This window comes from Notamacropus eugenii, chromosome 6 (genome assembly GCF_028372415.1).
Source record: "Notamacropus eugenii isolate mMacEug1 chromosome 6, mMacEug1.pri_v2, whole genome shotgun sequence".
NCBI classification, from domain to species: Eukaryota; Metazoa; Chordata; class Mammalia; order Diprotodontia; family Macropodidae; genus Notamacropus; species Notamacropus eugenii.
The window spans coordinates 56,905,160-56,923,927 of NC_092877.1; the positions used below are offsets into that span (position 1 = coordinate 56,905,160).

Here is an 18,768-nt window from a genome sequence, read left to right on the forward strand (position 1 = left end):
AATACCCCAAGGTAAACTAAAACTAGAACAAGGACCATGCTCCCTTGGAGTTTAGAGAAGGGAAAGACCAGTATGGCCTGGAAGGCATTGGGGAAGGTCACACTCAAAAAGGGTCTTTAAGGAAAGTGTAGTATTTAGCTAGGCTTAGGGAAGATGAGAAGGCATTCCAATTGGGGCACACTTGTGTGAGCAAAAGCTAGTGGAGGCCTGGGTACAAATCCCACACCAGATACTTGCTGTGTAAGTAACCCTGGGCAAGTAAGTCACTGAATCTCTCTATGCCTCAGTTTCCTCAAGTAAAATGGGGGCTTGAGCACAGTGGCCTCTCTTTCTTCTCTAACTCTATGATCCTAATAGAAAGAGTAAGATGTTTTGGCTGGGGAAAGGGGACTAGGATGGATGAGTTTGGAAGGAGGCCAAATGGATTCTGATAACAAGTCCTAATGCGATGTGAGGGATTGGCAGTGTGGTAAGTAGATGAAAGAGCAGTGTGGGAACATGAAGAAGAAAAGAGATGATCGCTTTGGCATTGGGGCTTGCTTGGCATTTCCCTTAACTCATTGTGGGAGTTGTCTTATTGTTCTGAAGAGAATCATAGAACACAGAATCTTAGAATCGAGAGGGATCTCAGAAGGTTGCAACTGAAAAGGAGCTTAGAACATAGGACATAGGACACAGATGCCAAAGCTGGGTGGGACCTTAAAACATAGGATGCTTGGGTCTAGTGAATCCTTTCTATTTTCAGGAGGAAACTGAGACCATCGAGGGGAGGTGACTTGACTTGGCTAGTTTCATTCAATGAATTAGTGACGGAGGACAAAGGATGAAGTCTAAGACTGTCTGTGAGCTTCCTGACCACAAAAAAGACATTCAAATACTACTGCTGTGCCAAGAAATTTGGCTGTATTTCAGTATGCAAATAGAAATATGTATTTTACACATTATTAGTGTTTTAGAGACATATGTATGATAACACATTGGGTAACATCTGCCAAGTCAGTTGTCACCCATGGAAAATTAAATAATATGAGACTGTGAAGCGTTCTTTGCCATTTCTGAACAAGCAGCAGGAAATGACAGCGTATTTATTTTATTTTCTTAGAGCCAATAATTGTTGGCAGTTTCAGTAAATGATCATGGGACACAGGATGCTATTTTTTTTAGTGGCAGTTGACAAAGATAGCCTCTCCAGGGGCCAGTGATAAAATCCAGAATTTTAGACAGAACTCCGATCTTTTTCTGTAGCCCTTGAGGGAAGACAGAGTGGTGTGGTGGCAATTGCTGCTTGGTTTTCAGGAGGTCTAGAATCCTGCCTCAATCACTGGACCTTAGGCAAGTCACTGTCACTATCCAAGCCTCAGTTTGCCTCCTCTGTAAAATGGAGTCGAAATATAATATATTAAGGTATCTCAGCTCCTGATAATCTAGGTTTCTGTTATTTAGATTTCAGTAAAATGTAGGGAGGATATACAAAGAAACCCCCTTTAAAGCAAGTGTTCTTATCCTTTTTTTTATATCATGGACCCCTTTGACAGTCTGTTGAAGGCAATAGACCCCTTCGCAGAATGTTTATAAATGAATTAAATAAAATAGAGAGTATTACAAAGGAAACCAATTACATTAAGATACATTTATCCAAAAAAAAGTTCATATACCCTAGGTTAAGAAACCCACATTTTGAAATGACCTATGAATCATCAAAAGGGCCAGCCTTCTGTTTCATGATGGACAGGAACCCCTTGAGAAAAAATTCAGTCTTCTTTGTCTGCTTTGATTCTTGGCACAGAGTACTCTGAACATAGGAAATGGTCAGTCAGTTCTCATTGAATCAATTAGTGAATGAACTTAGATGAAGAGTATCAAGTTTTTGTTGTTGTTTAGCCATGTAAGTCATGTCCAATTTTTCATGACCCCATTTGGCGTGCCATTTTTTTTGGAGTGCCATTTCCATCTCCAGCTTATGTTACAGTTGAGGAAACTGAGGCCAACAGGATTAAGTGACTTGTCAAGGTTCACATAACTAGTAAGTGTCTGAGGCAGGATTTGAACTCAGGTCTTCCTGACTCTGGGCTCAGGGCTCTCTCCACTGTGCCACTCTGCTGTCCTATTCTTTGTTACATACAAAAGCTAAAACAGAATTTTGTTATTCAGAATTTTACTAGAAAATGACCAAATAAAGGAGAATAGTGATAGGATCACACTAAGATGACTCTTAGAACACAGAAAATAGCGTATTAGAGCTCAAACAAGTCTTGGACATCACTAGATAGAATGTTAAAACTTAGGAACACTTAGACTGTAGAAAATAGAATGTTAACATTGGGAGGGACCTCAGGACATGGAATGTTAGAACTGGAAGGGGCCTTAGGGTGCATCTATTCCATCTTTTGGAAAAAAAAAATTTTTTTCTAATTAACAAGCCTTTATTTTCTCTCCTTCTCCTCTGCTATTGGAAAAAGAAGAAAAATTAAAACCGTTGTAACAGATATTCAAAACAAATTGCCACACTGACCATGTCCAAAAATATGCATCCCATTTTGTACCCTGACTCCATCACGTGTCTGGTGAGAGATAGGTAGCCGTCTTCAGCATCACTCTTCTACTTATTGAGCTGTCAAGTCTTTTGAAATTCCATCAGTTCTGTCTCTCAGAGTAGGGAACTGATGTCTAGACAGGGATGTGATTTGCCTATGGTTATAGAATATATTCATGTCAGAGCCATAATCTTGATCTTTTGACTCCCAAGTCAGTGATTTTCAACACTTGACTATTAAGCATTGTTTTATAAGGATGCTTGCAGCAACCATAAGAGAATTTCCTATATACAATAGGCTCCATCTCCATCCCCCTTTTCCTCTCCCTGCTTTTCCTCCTCTCCCTCTATCTTCCTTCTTCCTTCTCTTTTCCTTCTCCTCCCTCTGCCCTTGTATCTCCTCCTATCCCTTTTATCTTTCCATCTCTCCTCCATCCATCCTCTCATCCACCTATCTACCTACCTATCTACAAAGGGATGACTGAGAGAGATAGTATATGATAAAGACTTTAGGGTTTTTTGGAGGAGCATAAGCACACATGTGATTTTTATTTTCACTCTGGAGTAGCATCCCGCCCTTCAGTAGAAAGCAGCAAAGCCTGTGTCCAGGCAATGGAAAAGTTGGATCATGGAGATAAGTCTCAGGAAGCATATGGAGAGTGTCACTCTCTGAATAAATTTGCACAGACCTCTTCTGATTCACTTGGCTCCTGATGGATTAGCATATCATTACCCTCCACCTCTGGCCTACAACAAAGTCCTACTGGCACTTGGGGATGGCAGAACTGGGGATCTGGAGAAGTGTGTATGTGTGTGTTTAGGAGAGAGAGCATCTCTTGGAATTCACTTCCTTTTTGAACATCCCACAAACTTGAGTTATGTGATGTGACTCCCTGGTTCAGCCTCTACATTTCATAGATCTTTATGACTGTGAAACTCTCTGGAAGATTTATTGGTCTCTTCCCTCAGATCTTAAGTGCAAAAGTATGTAAGGCTAAGCAGTTTTAGCTCAAGAATCAGTTGAAAGTTAGAGAAACAATTCATTCTGCTGTCCAGCATGCTCATGTGTCAAGCCCTCAGAATGTTAGAGGCAGAAGACTCCACCTAATCCTGTTCAGTTCCATGGAGGAAGAAAATGAGGCTTGACATGGAAGAATTGGAACCAGCAAATTGGTATCATAGTCACGATGAGAATCTAAGTTTCTTGTCTTTCAAGCAGGGCTCTTTCCACTGTATTATATGATCTCCCTGTTGCCATGTTTTATTTGTTTATTGTCATTATTTTGCTATTCCATGCTTTAGATTTATGGTTATTCTTAGATCTTTTTGTTCATGAAAAGGTGATGGGCTGACTTGTAGCCTCCTTTGGCCAATCTATTCATTGAAAGTGAAAATATCATTTTCTGCTTTGGTCCTACATTCCTTCCTGTCAATTTTTGTTGGCCCTGCTAGCCAAAAACATGTTTTCAGGAAATAGATTATAATCCAGTCATTCAGCAAGTTTTCATTGAGAACCTAGTATATGCACAGTATATGTATACTCACTACAATGGATACAAAAAATAGCAGGAACTGTTCCCTGCCCTCAAGAAGCTTACACTTGAGGATAGAACACAGATATACAAAGGCATAAATAGTATTGGAGAATAATAATAAACCAGATATCTAATAAAACCAGAGAATATATTTTTACTTTATGACATCCTGTCTAGCCTATGAGCACCATTTCAAATGCCACCTTTCCTGCAAAACCTTCCCTAATCCCCAGACACAGAAAGATTTGGCAATTGATGGCACATGTGGGATGAATGAAAGTGAAGAGGTTACTGAGGTTATGAACTGAAGGGACGAGAATGATGTTATGTCCTTGATAGAAATAGATCCAGAAGAGGAGTGAGGTTTGGGAGAATGATTGCTTGTTCGAACAAGCAGAGCTTGAGGTGCCTCTAGGACACTCAGATGAAAATGTTCAACAGACAGAAGGTAATACAGGAACTAGAGTTCAGGAGAAAGACTAGGGTTACATATATCAGTCTGGGAGTCGTTGGCATAGAGATAATTAAACCCATTGGAATTGATGAGGTCACCAAGAAAGAATGTAGAGAGAGAAGAGGGCCCAGCACAGGGACCCTCTGTGGAGATACACCCACATTTAGGAACCATGAGATTGAGAAAAGACAGAGCAGTCATGAAAACCCATGGAAGAAAAGATGCTTCACAGAGTCAGATGCTACAGAGAGGTCAAGAATGGTGAGAATTAAGAAAATACCACTGGATTTGGCAAAGGGATCATCGCTAACTTTGGGGAGAGCAGATTACAAAGGACTGAGGAGTAAGCGAGAAGATAGGAAGTAGAGGCAATGATTGTCTACACCTTTTTCTGGAAGTTAGACTGGACTGTATTTATAGGCACGAAGGAAGAAGTATATAGAGATTGAATATGGCATTTGAGTGGGTTGATGGAGGTGATGGTAAACCGAAAGAGTTTGGATCAAGAAATATAAAATACTCCAATATTTCCATGTATGATGTTCTAACCTATATTAAGCATATTGACATATACATAAAACAGAACAGCATAATGGAAGATTTCTTCATTTGGAGTTAAGAGACCAAGGTTTGAATATGGACTCTGCTACTTAGAACCATCTCAACCCCAGTGCCCTTATTCATAAAATAAGGATGTTGGGTTAGTTCATATCTCAGATTCCTTCTAGCTCCAAATTCATGGTCTTGCATCTTATAATGATAGCACGTAGCTGCATAGAACTTTAAGGTGTGCAGAGTTCTTTACAGATGGTATCTCTTTTGTATTTTCATCCTCACTTTGGAAAGATCTGTGTAGGTAGTGACTCTATCTTGCTTATGGAAGTACTACCTCCCCACTCTGACCCAGCAAGTAGCTCAGGGTAGTGCTCATCATGCTCTTAATGCAAGAGAAATCATGAGCAAGGATTGAATAGAATTGCTATGGTAGTTGGATTTCTTAATGGGTTTAAGCATATTGACATTGACCTGAAGGGGAGTGTGTGCAGAAATTTGGAATTGTAAAATCTTTGGATGAGAAGGAACCTCAGACTTCAGTAAGTCAATAGCAGTCAACTAGCACGTCTTAATTTCTTACTCTCTGCCAGATCCTATGCTAAGTACTAGGGATACAAATAAAAGCATTGTCATGGTGGAAGACAAATGTGAAAAGAATCTGGAAAATGGTACCCATTTAGGGGCATAGTGGTACAGTCCAGAGACGTAGAAGCCAAACAAGGACAGCTATGAAGGACAGCCAACCTGGGCCAATCTCCCAAATGGAGGGCCCAGGAGGAACTCACCAATAGGAGAAGTGACCCACAGAGGCAAGAGGGATTAATATTCCAGAGGCCACAGGCATCGAGGGAAGTCCTAGGATGAGAAAGTGGTTGAGGCTTGGTGATGAATCTAGTTTAGCCTGTACTTGAACAAGAAACTCCTCTTCAGCATCTCTGCCAAGTACATTTGCTCTTATGACTCAGATCCTGCTCAGTTCCTGAAATATTCTGGCTTTTCTACTGATTTTATGATTATTAGAAGAGTCACTTTACCACCTGGCCTTTGCTGGGTCATCTCTTTGAATATTTGAAAATGAGGGAGTTGGAACAACAATAATCTTAATTAACATGTATATGCAAAGTGATATTGTATTTGATCCCACAACAAACCCAGCAGGTGGGTACTCCAGGTATGATTTGTCCCTTTTAATTGATGAGGAAACTGAGACTTAAGAGAAGTTAAGTAACTTTTCTATGCTTACACAGCAAGTTAATATCAGCGATAGGATTCAAACCCAGGTCTCTCTTGGTTCCAAGCCCAGCATTCTTTCTTGTACACCACACTTTCTCAAGACTAATTGATGTCTAAGGTCCCTTTTAGTTCTCCAAGTCTGTGGCATTTTCTTTAGGGAAAATATGTTCATGTTCATGATGAGGTCAGTGCCACTGATTTATGAGAGGAGAATTGGATGTTGAATTTCTAAAACTGTGCGTTGTTGTTTAGTCACTTGAGCCGTGGCCTACTCTTTGTGCCGCAGGTTTTCTTGGCAAACTTGGTTCTTTTTTTTGTTTCATGTATGACTCTTTTGTGACCCCATTTGGGGTTTTCTCAGTAAAGATACTAGTGTGGTTTATTATTTCCTTCTCTAGTTAGAGAAATAGAGTTAAATGACTTGCCCAGGGTCACACAGGTAGTAAGTATCCGAGGCTGGATTTGAACTCAGGTCTTCTTGACTCCAGGCTGGGCACTCCTTCCACTGCGCCCCCTACCTGCCTGATACTGTACTTCATGGTTCCTGAAAACTGTCTGACAGGCCAGCCACTCTTGTCTTTTACAAAATGGAAATTTAATGCCAAGGAACCGATATCTGATATGACGATGTCAGAATCACTCTGAGGCTTTGAGCCATAACTCCATCTGTTGGAAGATGGTCTTGAAGTGAATCAGGGTTATGTGGGCTTGGGCTTTTTATTTTTTTGTGGAGGAGTGCATTGGTGTCAAGGGTACATCTTTTAAAGTCTTAATCAATTGGAACCAATTGCTATGAGAAGAGTACTCTGCTAGATGCTGAGGACACTGCAGGATTTTGATGAGACACAGAGCCTCCAAGAGGGCTAAGTCTGCCAGGGAGAAAAGACCCAGACATAGACAACTGTGATTCACAATTATGTGATAAACACATTAGAGAAGTGCAAAGTATCATCATGTGACAGTGGATTGGGCACTGGATATGGAAGCAGCTGGGCTGCCACCCTGCCTCAGACACTTATTACCTCTGTGACCCTGCATGAGTCACTTCACCTCTCTGTGCCTCAGTTTCTTTATCTGTAAGGTGAGTGGATTGCACTCGGGATCCCTTTCAGCTTTAAGTCTGTATTCTTATGCTCTGAAGGGGAAGGCTTCCTGGAGGAGGTGGCATTTGATTTGGGCTTTAAAGGACAGATAAGAATTCAGAGGAAAAAGAGGAGGCAAGGTGAGCAATTCAGACAGAGGAAAAATAATAGAAGCGAAGACAGAGAAGGAGCAGGCCTCTTTATAAGGCATTTAATAGTCTAGGGTGGCAGGAGTCTGAAGAGCATGTGAGGCGAGAATATTTGATTGGTGGAGACGGTGGAACAGGCACTTACTAATCACTTAATATGTGCTAGACACTGTGCCTACTGCTTTACAAATATCATTATATTTGATTAGGTGATGGTCCCAAATTGTGGGGTTTTGAATGTCAATCTTGTCTTAGATAAATCAGCTATTTTTAGTTTAGGATGATGTGTTCTGGAAGAAAAATCGCATTTATATTTTAAGATTTCCAAGTTAAGGGACAGCTAGGTGGCTCAGCGGATAGAGCACTGGTCCTGGAGTCAGGAGGACCTGGTTTTGTATCTGGCGTCAGACATTTACTGTGTGACCCAGGGCAAGTCACTTAACTTCAATTGCCTTAAAAAAAAAGATTTCCAAGTTAACAGGTTGTTTTTTTTCCCTTTTTCAGCAATGGAAGAGTTAATTGTTGAGCTGCGCCTGTTTCTCGAGCTGCTGGACCATGAATACCTAACATCAACAGTCAGGGAGAAAAAGGCAGTGATAACCAACATTCTCTTGAGGATACAGTCATCAAAAAGTGAGTGTCAGTAGCTGTTCAAGGTTGTATACCATGGACAGTAATTAAGGAACTGAAACAAGAGACACCTAAATTCCATGCACTATTTGAGACATGCCTATTGGCAGATTCGAATTATATTCTAATGGTGTAGGCTCCATAGTTGGTAATGGTCTCTCCCTCTTCTGATCTCATAGCTTTTGTACACTTCTTGTACATTTATTATAGTTTCTATCATAGCTGTCTATTCATATCTCATTAATTCTAGTAGGTTTTATATATGGTCTTTGAGAGCCTAGCCCAGTGTATGACACATATTAGGAGCCTATAAAATGCTTAATGACCAACTTACTATGGTACAGTGGAGAGATTTGGAGTAAGAGGACTTGGATTCGAATACTGGCTCTGCCACTTACTAGCTTTGTGGGCATATTATTTAAGCTTTCTAGAACTTAGTTTCCTTGTTTATAAAATGAAGTGGATTAGCTGACATTTAAAGTCCCCACCAGGTGGGAATCTGTGATGCTACAATTGTGTCTACTTTACTTCTTCCTTCCTTCCTTCCTTCCTTCCTTCCTTCTTTCCTTCCTTCCTTCCTTCCTTCCTTCCTTCCTTCCTTCCTTCCTTCCTTCCTTCCTTCCTTCCTTCCTTCATTCCTTCCTTCCTTCCTTCCTTCTTTCCTTCCCTCCCTCCCTTCCTCCCTCCTTCCCTTCCTCCCTCCCTTCCTCTCTCCCTCCCTCCTTCTCTCTCTCTCTCACTCTCTCTCCCTTTTCATAAGTAGAAATAGGGCCACAGTCCTAGGCAAAACTACGAAGGAGGCAAAATTTGTCTTCTGTTCCTGTAGTGTCCATCTCACCCTCTCATAGTACCTGCATATTCCTTAGATTCTCAGGCCTTTAATGCTTTCCTCCTCTCAGTCTGACTAAAATATATTCCTTGGAAAGGATCTGACCAACTCAGCTATGCTATTCAATTCAATAAGCCTTTCTTATGTTAAAATGTCTCTGCCTAACAAGACCAACAAGCATGTTGCCCCCTCTCAGACAAAGTTGCATTCCGTAGCCTTAGTGTGGTGAAAAGAGGACTGGATTTATTATCTGATGGCCTCAGTTTGAATCTTGCTTTCCCACTCCCTCGTTGTATGACTTTGGGCACTTAAATTTTAAAGTTGTACAGATGTAAGATACTGCTAACAACAGCCACAAATGTTACATGACCTCAATATAAAGAGCACTGTGCTGGGCATTGAAAGATGTAATATAATAATATTAATAGCACTTGTACAGCATTTAAAGGTTTGAAAGATACTTTGCATGCGTTATCTCATTTGAGACAAAGAGTTTAAATATGGAAATGTGGTATAATTGGAAAGAGCTCTGGCCCCAGAGTCAGAGGACACAGATTCACATCCCATCACTCACAGGGCTGTGTGACTTTGGATGAGTCACTCACCTGTTTTCTCAGCTCTAAAATGAGGGTGACTAGACTAGCTAGATTGCCCATCGAGGCTCATGATCCTAGGATCTTGGGGAACAGTTGGGATCAGCAAAGAAAAGAATATGCTGGGAGAGGAGGAGAGAGACCATGATGTAGCCTTGAAAGATACTCATACTAAAGGGGAAGGAGATGATGAGTCATCACAAAGAGACCAAGGAGGAATGTCTGGTAAGTAGGAGGAATCCAGTAGAGAACAGGGTCATGGAGGCCAAGACAGGAGAATATCTTGGAGAAATGTGTAATGAAAGAGATTAAAATGAGATGAAGGCTGAGAAAAGGCTATTCATTGGATTTAGCCATTAATTACTGTTGTCAAGCAGAGTTCTTCAGGGCCACACAATCAGTATGTGGTGGAGCTGGGTCTCAGACCCAAGTCTTCCCTTGCTACCGCACACTGCCTCTTGCCCTAAAGCCAAGCCCTAAAGAGAGAAGCCCCATTCCAGGGTTTTCGATATAGGACTTGATGTGGTTTCTCTTAATACTTGCAGGCTTTGAAGTGAAAGACCATGCTCAGAAACAAGAAGTTACCAGCAGTTTGCCTGCCCCGCCGCAGATGCCGCTGCCCGAGATCCCTCAGCAGTGGTTGGTGAGTTACGACCCTGAAGCAGGGTGGCAGGAAACTGTCTGATCCTGCTATTACCCTGAGTCTAGCTGAGGACATGAGGAATGAGGCGAACGTGCAATCCTGGGAATGCTGAGGCAGCCGTTTGCCAGCTCCCACGTGGCCACTCCCAATGGATAATTGGGAAAATCATATAGGAAATTAGCCTGCCTCGAGATGGCAGCTGCTTCTTTACAAAGTGACAGTGCTGTAAATACATTGTAATCCTGCTTTGATGATGGATTTTAAAGTAGCAGGGGAGAGAAGCTTTAGGGGCAGAATTCCTGAAAGGCCTCCAGAGGGGCTGCTTCTTGCTGACTTAGTCTGTGATTTTGAACACCTGGCTTTGAAATTTTCCAGTCCTTTCCCTTTTCAAACCCCTTTCAGTCATAGTCCTTTGTGTTTAACAGGGCTTCGTCACCTTTCCTGGACCATGGACCCCTTTGGCAGTCTGGCAAAGCCTATGTACCCCTTCTCGGAATGTTTTAATAAAATATAGAGGATCACAGAGGAAAGCAATTATACTGGATTGTAGCTATCAAAATATTAAAAAAAAAAACCCCACCAAAAAACAAGAGTAAGTTCATGGAACCCCTGTTAAGAACTCCCAGAAGTCCCAGTGGGAAAATATACATTTACCCCAGAAATATATGTTATGTTCAATTTTTCTAGATTCAGGATTTTTAAGAGAAAGGTGAGAAGACTGATTTTGGTCAGGATGCCGCAATTTGAGTCCCAACTCTGATACTTGAAAGCTTCACGGTCTTAGGCAAGTCATTTAATGGCTATGCGCCTCAGTGTCCATATCTGTAAAATAGAGATGGTGCTTCACTTCCTACCTCACAGTGTTATTGTAAGGAAGGAACTTCGTCGATTTTGATGTGGAATAGAAACAGTAGCTCTATATTACTTACTATTGTTGTTAAAAAGTTTTCATGTTTTTGAGAGAATTTAGAAACAACCCAGAGGCAAGTTAATATCCTAATATTTACAGTTTATATTTAATATTCTATAGGCAAAATAACTCCCACTTCTTATTATCATTATTGTTTTAATTACTATTAAAATGCTTCAAGAATCCATGATTCCTTCTTATACCAACACAAACCACAGCCCCTATGTGCCTTAGTCACCCTGCCCTCCCAAGTCAGTCCCTGGTGATCAACCTGCTTATGATGCACCTCTGGCCACTTAGCTAGCTGGTTCTTGGGTGACTGTCCTTAGGTTTGTCCTACAAATCTTTTCTGGTTCTTCCATAGCTTAGATTCCTCTGATATACTCCCTGAGAATTCAGGGTCACCTTTTCTGCCACAATACGACATCAGAACTGAATCTGATGGTGGAGGGGTTTTGTTAATGTTGTTATTTAAAAATGTCATAGACTACAGTTGCATTTAGTGGTGTTTGAGGGTTCCTAGGTAGCTGAAATGTGCCCCAGGATAGGTAGCCAGGCTTTTGAAAGGCCTCTATGTCGTTGATTCTTTCAAGGAATTGAGGACATTTAGCTTGAAGAAGAAATTTACGATTGGAATGAACATAATAGCTATTTCAGATATTTAAAGCATTGTCAGAAAAGACTTCTCCTCTCCCCAAAGGTCAGAGCTAGTAGCATCGATGGTAGAAGTAGGTTTGGCTCAAGATAAAGACCTTTCTTACAATTGGAGCTATCTATAAAAGGGAATGAGTGGCCTAAGGGACAGGGAATTCCCTGTGTTTCTCAGGTGGAGGTTTGATCACTCAAGAATATTACAGAGGAAATTCTTATACTAGATATGAGGTTTGGACTAACGGTTAAGTCCCAAGGCCCTGTACAATTTTGAGATCCTTTAGAAGTGCTTTACTTTATACCTTCCCATTTGAGCATCATAGCACCTGTTGTGAGAGAGGTCATGCAAGGATCATTGTCTACATTTTTCAGTGGGAGAAACTGAGGTCCAGAAAATTTAAGTGGCCAGCTCAGTATTTTTATTCAGCAGTACTTTTTCTACTACATCATGTGTATGTAGGGGTGTGTGTGTGTGTGTGTGTGTGTGTGTGTGTGTGTGTGTGTGTGTGTGTGTGTGTGAATATATTCAATTGTTGAAAATAATTACAGAGCCAGCTGTTAAATTGCCTTTCTTCATGGGTCAAATTGGGCTGAATCCTACCTAACACTGCTATTTACTACTATCCTTGTGACCTTGAGCAAAATGTACCTCTTCTCTGGGCGGCCTCATATGTAAAATCAAAGGATCAGACTAATTGACTTGTAAAGGCATTCTCAGTGCTAGTCTTCCACAAGCCAGTGATCTATGATTTAATCTCTCTGTTTGAACAATGTATTGATTCAGGCACAGGAGACTTTCACCTCAAATTAAGAGAAAAGAGTTGGCAAAACTTTAATTTCTAGTGCTGAATTTCAGTCTGCCTGGTTACCTGCCATTTATAGAAGAAAGCGTGGATAGAAAAAAACCTGGCACGATAGTTCAGCCTTTTCTGGCTGAGTTTATACCCATCCTTTAAAGTCTAGTTCATATGTTAATTCTTTCAGAAAGCTTTTCCTAATTCCCATAGTCCTTTGAGATAATCTAGAATGATCTTCCCCCTCAAACCTCAGAGAACACCTTACTTTGCCTCTTACCTACTTATCATTTGTACTGTTTGACTCAAACACCTAAAAATCCTGATATAAATAGGTTGGAGATACCGACCAAGGTTTTAATATGGACTGATTGACGTATGTAATACTTTGAAGTTTGGAAAGCACTTCATGTACCATATCATTTTATCCTCACAACAACGTATAAAATAGGAAGTATAACTGACATTTATATAGCGTTGTATGTGTGTATGCATATATATATATATATATGATATGCACATATATGTAAATATACATGTACATAAACATATATCATCTGAGTTTCATAACAATGCATAGTGCAATTCCCATTTGATAGATGAGGAAACTGAGGTTCAGAGAGGATCACAGGTTTAGAACTGGAAAGGTTCTCAGAGGTCACCTAATCCAACCCCCTCATTTTACAAATGAGGAAACTGATTCCAGGAGAAGTTGAATAGGTGTCCAAGGCAGAACTTTTCAAATTTAATTTTTAAAATTCTGAATTTAACAAACATCTAAAAAAATAATACTTCCATATACAAAGTAGGATAGAAAAAGAGGTTATTTGGAAATTGTGAATCTTTATTATATATAGCTTGCTTTAAAAAAAAAGTAATTAATTCCACATGTTACTTTCAAAGCTGTCTTCCTTGTCTGTTTTCTTTTGAACTTATTCAGTTTTGGGGATTTAAAACATGTTTTCATGACTATCTCCTTTTTTCTAGTTTTGGCAACCCTATTGTATGCTCTTCCCTTAGCCCCACTAAGAAGAAGAAAAGCTCAGTCTTTATAACAAATAAAACATAGTCAGGTGGAGCAAGTTCGTGTCCAAAAATGTATGTCTCATGTTGTACCTCACTTTGAACCTCCCTGTAAGGAGGTGGTAGCTTCCTTCCTTTGCAGTTGTGGTTATTTCGGTTATCAGAATTTTTAAGTCTTTCAAAACTTTTTCTTTAAAGGGCTGCTGCTACTGTTAATGTAGAAAGTAATCCCCTGGTTCTGCTCAATTTACTTTGTATCAGTTCAAGCAAGTTTTTTCAGATTTCTCTGAAACTTACCCTGCTTGGCATTTTTAATGTTTTTTGTTCCATTACATTCTTACACCATAATTTGGGGAGTCATTTTCCATTTGAGAGTCACCCCTTTAGTTTTTAGTTCTTTGCCATGACTGAAAATACTGGTATAAATAAGATGGAGGTACCAGCTAAGGTTTTAACATGTGACCTGGCTGATGATTGACATTTATAAGGTGTTTTAAAGTTTAGAAACATTATGCATATATGATCATTTCATCCCCTTAACAACCTTCTGAAAGAGAGTGTACAAGTGATGTATTATTCTTAGAGAGGTTAAGTAATTTTCCCACCATCGTGCGGCTTTGCTTATCATCACCAAGTAATAGGTAGATTTCTCCTTCTGAAGCAGAATTTTCCGACTTGAAAATCTCAAAGTTGGATTTTCCCCCAACCTCCCTTCTTTTTAGTTCAAAATAACAACAATGTCCTTCTGTAACACATTATAAGACATTCTTTAGAAAGAGGAGCCAACTGGTTGTAACCAGCTTGTAAATGAAAATCCTGGTCAGCCCTTCTGTCTGCTGGGATAATGGTTCTGGTCAGAGCTTGGTACAAAGACTTTCTTGATATTTAATGCCTTAGGGAAGTTTTTGTCCTTTATATTTATCAACAAATGACACATTTATGAAATAAATGTTGTGTGTAGAGCACTGTGCTAGGCATTCCGTGGCTCCATGGAGCTGAAAATCTAATAAGGAAATTAGACAGCAGGAGAGAGAGCTCTAACACACACCTCTGTGGTCTAGATACATCCGAGATGCCGAACAAAGCATTAGGATTGTTTGTGACTGTTAATTGGTTTTCTTTTGCATTTACGGAGTTCTTGTTTTGCATAACCTCTCAGTATAGGTCATTTGATTATAATATTCTCTGTCCGTTAGGACACAAAGCCGATGTTTAATACTTTAAATTTACAACAACAATAATACCAGACAACTTATATTTTTGTTATTCTTATATAGTTTTTTCCAACTTAACACCATTTAGGGCTTTCTTGGCAGAGATACTGGAGTGGTTTACCGTTTCCTTCTCTAGATCATTTTAGAGATGAGGAAACTGAGGCAAACAAGTGAAGTGACTTGCCTAGGGTCACACAGCACTTACTTTATGCCAGGTACTGTGCTAAGTGCATTACAATGATTATCTCATTTGATTCTCACAATAACCCTGGGAGTAGGTCCTATTATACCCTCATTTTACAGATGAAGAAACTGAGGCAAATAAGTGACTTGCCCAGGCTCACATAGCTAGTAAGTATCTGAAGTTGGTTTTTCCTGACTCCAGGCTTCACATTCTATCCACTGCCACATAGTTGCTCTACAAAGACATTTAGAGAGTTCACATGACTTTTCTGAGAGACAGCAAGCTGTGATGCTGAAGAGCATTTGGCCCAAGAATCAAGAGGCATTAGTCTGAATACCCCTCTGCCACTAAGCACGTGTATGATCTTAAGCAATCTAATCCTATGCAATCTATCTTAATTCAGTGTAAGAAACATTTTTTTAAGTACTTGCTATGTGTAAGACTCTATATTAGGTGCTGGGGGTTCAAAAACAAAGCAAACAAACAGGTTCACCTCTCTAGGAGAGGCTTACATTCTCTTTGAGGGAGATATATGCAAAGAAAGGATATTCAAGATAATTTGATAAGAAAGGAGAGAACCCTAGAACCTCAGGGATCAGGAAAAAATTCCTGTAGCAAATGACATGACTTGATCCTCAAGGAAGAGAAGGATTCTGAGAAGTGGAGGTGAGAATGCATTCCTGAAGGGAGAGCACTGTCCAAAGACATGGAGATGAAAGAAAGAATGCCAAGGGGGGCAGAGCCAAGACAGCAGAGAAAAGGCAGGAACTTCCTGAGCTCTCCCCCAGACCCTTCTGAAAACCTTTAAGTAATGTCCCCAAAAAAATTCTAGAGTGATCAAACCCACAGAAGGACAGAGTGAAAGAATTTTCCAGCCCAAGACAACTTAGAAGTTCAGCAGAAAAGGTCTGTTGCACCAAGGTGAGAGTGCAGTACTGAGCTGGCACAGACCTGGCCCCAGTAAACCAGGAGTAGGCCTTTGGAGTCACTGAATCAGCAGTGGCAATGACTGCCTCTAGACCTCTTGGCCTATAGATGGTAAGGGGATCAAACAACTGGCTGGAAGGAGATTACGGGGAACACTTTGCTGCCACTGGGTGCAGGACTCTGTTCCTTTGCCCATACTCAGATCTGGATCACAGTCCTGGGTGTCAATCCCAGGGAGAGAAGGAGCACCAGCATGCCAGAAGATTGAAGCTGCAGTGGAACAGGAACCCTCAACACAGTTCCAGGGTAGAAAAGAGTGCTTGTGGTTGCTCACAGACCAGAGCTCAGGCCAAGAGAGTAGTAAATGCTTCTCTTTAGCTCTTACCACCTCGGAAGAACTGAAACTTACTTAGGTCCCTAGGAGGATCTCTGAAAATAGTTGCGCAAAAACCCTGAAGCTTGGAACAGTGCACCTTCTATCGTGGAAGCAGATCCCCACTGTAGCAAAGAGTTAAAAGTCAAGAAATAGATCGGAAAAAAGAGCAAACAACAGGAAAAAAATCTGACTGTAAGTTACTATTTTGACAATGAAGATCAAAACACACGCTCAGAAGAAGGGAGGAAAGTCAAAAGTTTCTATATTCAAAACCCTAAAGAAAAATACGAATTGGCCTCAGGCCATAGAAGAGCTGAAAAAGGATTTTAACAATCAAGTGAGAGAGGTAGAGGAAAAATTGGGAAGAGAAAAGGGAGTGATGAAAAAAGAGTCAACAACTTGGTAAAAGAGGCACAAAAGATACTGAAGAAAACAGCACCTTAAAAATAGAATAGGCCAGATGGTAAAAGAGATAGAAAAATCCAACGAGGAGAATAATGCCTTGAAAAGCAGAATTGGCCAAATGGAAAAGGTGGTACAAAAGCTCACTGAAGAAAAATAGTTCCTTAAAAATTAGGATTGAGCAAATGGAAGCTAATGACTTTATGAGAAATCAAGAATCAAAACAAAACCAAAAGAATGAAAAAATAGAAGACAGTGAAATACCTCATTTGAGAAACAACTGCCATGGAAAATAGATCCAAGAGAGGTAATTTTGAAATTATTGGACTTCCTGAAATGCACAATTAAGAAAAGAGCCTAGACATCATTGTTCAAGAAATCAAAGAAAACTGCCCTGATATTGCATAACCCATAGGGTAAAATAAGAATTAAAAGAATTCATTGATCACCTCCTAAAAGAGCTCCCAAAATGAAAACTCCTAGGAATGTTGTAGCCAAATTCCAGAGCTCCCGGATCAAGGAAAAAATATTGCAAGCAGCCAGAAGGAATTAATTCAAGTATTGTGGAGCCCCAGTCAGGATAAAACAAGATTGAGCAGCTTTTTGGAATCTGATGTTCTATAAGGGAAAGGAGCTAGCATTACTACCAAGAATGATATATCCAGCAAAATTAAGTATAATCCTTCAGGAGAAAAAATGGACGTTCAGTGAAACTGGGGACTTTCAAGTATTCCTGATGAAAAAATCAGAGCCGAATAGAAAATTTGACTTTCAAATATAGGATTCAAGAGAAGCATAAAAAGGTAAACAGGAAAGGAAAATCATAAGGGACTTAATAGGGTTAAACTGTTTATATTCCTACATGGGAAGAGGATATTTGTAACTCATAAGAAGTTTCTCATTATTTGGAAAGTTAGAAGGAGTATATATAGACAGAGGGCACAGGTGTGACTTGAATATGATGGGATGATATCTAAAAATATAAGGGGTAAGAAAGAAGAATGTATTAGGAGAAAGGGAGAAGTAAAATGGGGTAAATTGTCCGACATGAGAGACATGAAAGAGCTGTTAATATAAAGGGGAAGATGGGGGAAGGGGCAAGGAATGCTTGAACCTTATTCTCATTGGAATTGGCTCAAAGAAGGAATAATATATACACTTAATTAGGTATAGAAATCTATCTTAGGCTCCAGGAAAGTAGGAGTGGAAGGGCATTAGAGAAAGAGGGATTACTCGTAAAAGGGGGGATGGATTAGAAGTCAGGAGCAAAACAGACAGGGTAAAAAAAAGGAGAAAGAGACAGGAATAAATGGGGAAAATAGAATGGAGGGAAATAACAGTTGTAGCAATTATAACTGTAAACAAAATTGAAGCAAGTTTCTCTGATAAAAACCTCATCTCTCAAATATGTAGAGAAATGAATCAAATATATGGGAATAATAAACTGATAAATGATAAAAAAATGAACAGTCAGTTTTCAGATGAAGTAAGGTATTTATAGCCATAGGAGAAAATGCTTTAAATAACTATTTTGATTAGAGAAATACAAGTTAAAACAATCTGAGGTACTACCTCATACCTATTAAATTGGCTGATAGGATAAAAAGGGAAAATGACAAATGTTGAAGGGGATGTGGGAAAATTGAGAAACCAATGCATTGTTGATGGAGTTGTAACTAATCCAACCTTTATGTAGAGCAATTGGGAACTGTGTCCAAAGGGCTATAAAACTATGCATAGCCTTTGACCTAGCAATGATCACTACTAGTTCTGCGTCTCAAAAGAGATAAAAAGCAAAAAGGAAAAGAACTTCTGGTGTAAAGAACTGGAAATTGATGGGGTTACCCATTAATTGGGGAATAGTAGAACAAGTTATGGCATAGGATTGTGATGGAATACTATTGTCCTATAAGAAATAATAAGGTAGATGCTCTCAAAAAAACCTGGAAAGACATATATGAACTGATGAAAAGTAAAATAAGTAAAATCAGGTAAAAATTATATATAGTAATGGCAGTGTTGTAGGATGATCAGCTAACTGTGAATGACTT

At 39.8% G+C, this 18,768-nt stretch overlaps 1 protein-coding gene across 6 annotated transcripts in view; it reads left to right on the forward strand.

The window, feature by feature from the left end:
* Positions 1-18,768, forward strand: part of AFAP1 (actin filament associated protein 1) — a 236,082-nt gene that overhangs the window by 76,470 nt on the left and 140,844 nt on the right. For all 6 annotated transcript variants that reach the window (XM_072620155.1, XM_072620152.1, XM_072620157.1 and 3 more), the window contains exons 2-3: positions 8,046-8,174; positions 10,139-10,236. In XM_072620155.1, the coding sequence (XP_072476256.1) occupies positions 8,048-8,174; positions 10,139-10,236 (225 nt within the window). In that variant the 5' untranslated portion in view covers positions 8,046-8,047. The remainder of the gene's footprint in view (positions 1-8,045; positions 8,175-10,138; positions 10,237-18,768) is intronic.